Consider the following 3,323-nt stretch of genomic DNA (forward strand, 5'->3'; position numbering starts at 1 on the left):
ATCTACATTTTGAGTGTAAACTGAAAAATTTCAGTTGCTGTGCATTGTCCCTTTTAAATAAACATAAATAAATACTAAAATGTAAAGTAGAAACTCTAGCAAAATTAAACTCAAATACAATACCTAAATAGTATACCTAAATACAGTGACTCAAGAGAGGAGGACTATTTACTCAAACAGAAGTAAATAGTGCATTTGCTTTATAATAGCAAATGGAAAAAGTAGAAAAGCTCCATCAATACCCGTTTTGGCCTGTAGATGGGGGGTACAGCCTCTCATTCCACCGGAAGAGAGAACAGACACGTGACATTTATCAGGAAGTAAATAAACTTCTTCCCGCGCACTTAAATTCAATCGGTAAAACAAGACGTCTGCATCACGGATAATCAAACAAAATGGACGAGCTTTATTTAGATAACATCGACGAATTTGTCAACGACCACAATAAGATAGTGAGTGCACTGTTGATTCTTAATATGTCCGTATTTCTTGGCTTTATTCTGGGCGAGATAATGTAAAATAACCAACGTCAGAACCGAAGTTACGTTAGCCGTCGAACTGCGTAGAGAAAAGCTGCCTTTTTAACTTACGGTTTGCTTTCTTTCAGGGTAATGTACATCATTGTATGCCTTACAACTATCTAAGATTTTGTTTGCGCTTGTGGTCAATTCGGCTTATAATAATCTCAAAATTTAAGTTTAAATTAAACAAAACAAGTATTTTTCATGACGTTACCTAGCTAGCTAGTTGATGAACGGTTGTGATTTCTAAATGGACTGCGGTGGGATGTATCCCATGTTAAAGAAGACTCTTACATGAGGTGTTGCATATGTATTTTTTATAGTGTATTGCCATGTGTTTTCTGTTCACAGGTGACCTATAAATGGCTGAGTCTCACTCTGGGAGTCCATGTCAACACAGCCAAACAGTGAGTGTTACTGCCAGGGCTATTGGCACACAACTATGCACAGCTGGGCACAGGCCAAGTTAGAGTCACACTTTGATAATAAACTAAGCTGTGTTTTCCCTTTGGGTTTATGAAAGACTTGGGTGCACGTATTTAGCGAGGGTACACAAACAATACAGCCAAAATTATACACTTGTAGAGCATATGTGTATTTTTGGAACTCAAGGAATACTCATTTACACAGTCATCACTGTCTGTAGTAACGGTATCTAGGCATATAGCTAAGTATAGTGTTACCGTTCTCCTAATATGCTAGCTACCGCTGATGTTTGCTACTAGCTGATAGCCCCGGCAGTTTGATAAACTCTAATGACGTTACATGTACATTACAGGCTCTACAGCATACATGGCTTTTTTTATTCACTTCAAACATCGAATAAACGTATTCTTTTTCTATTATTCGGTTATGCTGAACTGAGTGTATGTGGAATTGAGAAGCTATTCTAAACAAGCTACCAAACATGCTAGGCAACGGTATCTGCGCTAACATACAGGATTCATGGAAACATCTTCTTTTTGTAAAGACTAATTTATAACTACTTATTCTGTTCCCTAAAATGCATAATGTGCTTGGATACAATAAATTGCATGACAGTAGGCTATAGCCCTCCAACCTCCCACCACATTTCCTTCTTCTAACACAACTATTGCTCCATTAATAATTGACTGTGTACATTCCAATGTACATCATTGTAAATACAATGTGATGCATATTTTAGACACAATTTTGTATTTCATACAAAGTTTTGAGACATTAATTGATACATAATACATTAGGAAACATCAGAAACCACAAAACAATTACTAGTAATTACTTCATCAGCACAATGTGTAGTAAAATGTAAATGTGTGGTGGACATCTTGCAGCTCTTTACAAATTCTCCCCCCTCTTCCACCTTCCCTCAGACCAAGCAGGCATGCATGTCTGCAGTGGACAGTGAGGATCAGGACATACTCTGTGAAGCCAGATTCAGTTTATCTGTTGGTGCACAGACAAACCTAGTTGAGGAGAACCTTCATGAGGGCAGGATAAAGCAATTCAGGAGCATAGCTAGAATAACTGATGACCTGGTCAACATTACAACATTCATAAATGACCATCTCTATTGCCCTGCTGTGGAAAACCTTCACCCCCCTGACAACAGATCTGTCCCCAGAACCTCAACACCAGAACACACTCAGGAAGTGTCACTGGAACAAAGCTGTAATGAAGTAGAAGAGGATAAGGTGTGCTTTGAGGACCACGATGAAGACTTTTGTTTGTGATGACAGTGCCAGTTTCAGTGATGTAGAGGAGGAAGACACAAACTGTATTGGTCACAGGAAAAGCATGGTCTCTAACAAGCAGTTGTTAATGTTTTCAGTGTGCCACTGGAAGGGTTTTGGCAAATATCTAGAAGAACCACCAGCCTTGTCCAACAGTGGTTTTGGGATGACTGTTACATTTGGCATTTGCATAATCAAATTAGAGGAGTTGTGGAGCGCAACATCACTGTTCCACCTGCTGTGTTTGTGACAGGGAATGAGTGTAGTCCTTATCTGGAGGTGTGTGAAACATTGCTTTGGAGGTCATGTCAGAGAGGCAGTGGCATAACATGCTGAAAGCATACATCATACCGGAGGTCATCTATGCCTGGGCTTTCTACCATGAGGGGGTCATGAGTGCTGGGAATGAGAAGCCTATCACTGTCTCACGGGATGCGTGGTATGGCAGCCCTGGCTATAATGCAACCTTCGACACCTATTCGTTACTCAACACAGAATCAAAGATGATTGTGACTGACGTGAAAAAAGCTACTGGCTTGAGGTAGAGTGTATGGAGAGATGCCTGGCCAAGCTTGTGGACCATGGAGTGCCACCCATCTGTGCATAAGGTACTAAGAGAGAAACCACAGGAAATTAAACATGGATATGATCTGTGGCACATTGTGAAGAATGTTAAAAAGAACATTTTAAGATGCAAAAATCCTGACCTGAGTGAGTGGATCCGGATGATAACTAACCACTTGTGGTATTGCGTTTCCTTCTGAGGGGGAGATGGAGTAAGACTCAGGGAAAGGTGGCTATCTCTGCTACACCACATAACAAATGTTCATGAGTTGGTGACCAGGGAGGCATTACCAATGTGACCACCCTCCCTACACCCTAGATGAGGAGAGTAGGCGGCCGTCGTGGCTCTGTCTTGACTCTGCAGCCTTTAATAGCCTCCAAAAGGTTGTCCTGAACGGGCAGCTGCTCCAAAACCTTGACAGGGGGACAGAGGGCAACCACACAGGTGAATTATGGCGGTTTTCCACTGCGTGGTATCTACTCGACTCGCCTCGGGTCTACTCGCTTTTTTTGGTTTTCCATTACG

At 41.2% G+C, this 3,323-nt stretch overlaps 1 protein-coding gene across 2 annotated transcripts in view; it reads left to right on the forward strand.

The window, feature by feature from the left end:
• The first annotated feature begins 289 nt into the window (after positions 1-289).
• Positions 290-3,323, forward strand: part of pold3 (polymerase (DNA-directed), delta 3, accessory subunit) — a 13,445-nt gene continuing 10,411 nt past the window's right edge. For both annotated transcript variants that reach the window (XM_034887708.1, XM_034887709.1), the window contains exons 1-2: positions 290-452; positions 873-928. In XM_034887708.1, coding sequence (XP_034743599.1) covers positions 396-452; positions 873-928 — 113 coding nt within the window. In that variant the 5' untranslated portion in view covers positions 290-395. The remainder of the gene's footprint in view (positions 453-872; positions 929-3,323) is intronic.

The sequence above is a fragment of the Etheostoma cragini genome, chromosome 12 (assembly GCF_013103735.1).
Source record: "Etheostoma cragini isolate CJK2018 chromosome 12, CSU_Ecrag_1.0, whole genome shotgun sequence".
Classification (NCBI taxonomy): Eukaryota; Metazoa; Chordata; class Actinopteri; order Perciformes; family Percidae; genus Etheostoma; species Etheostoma cragini.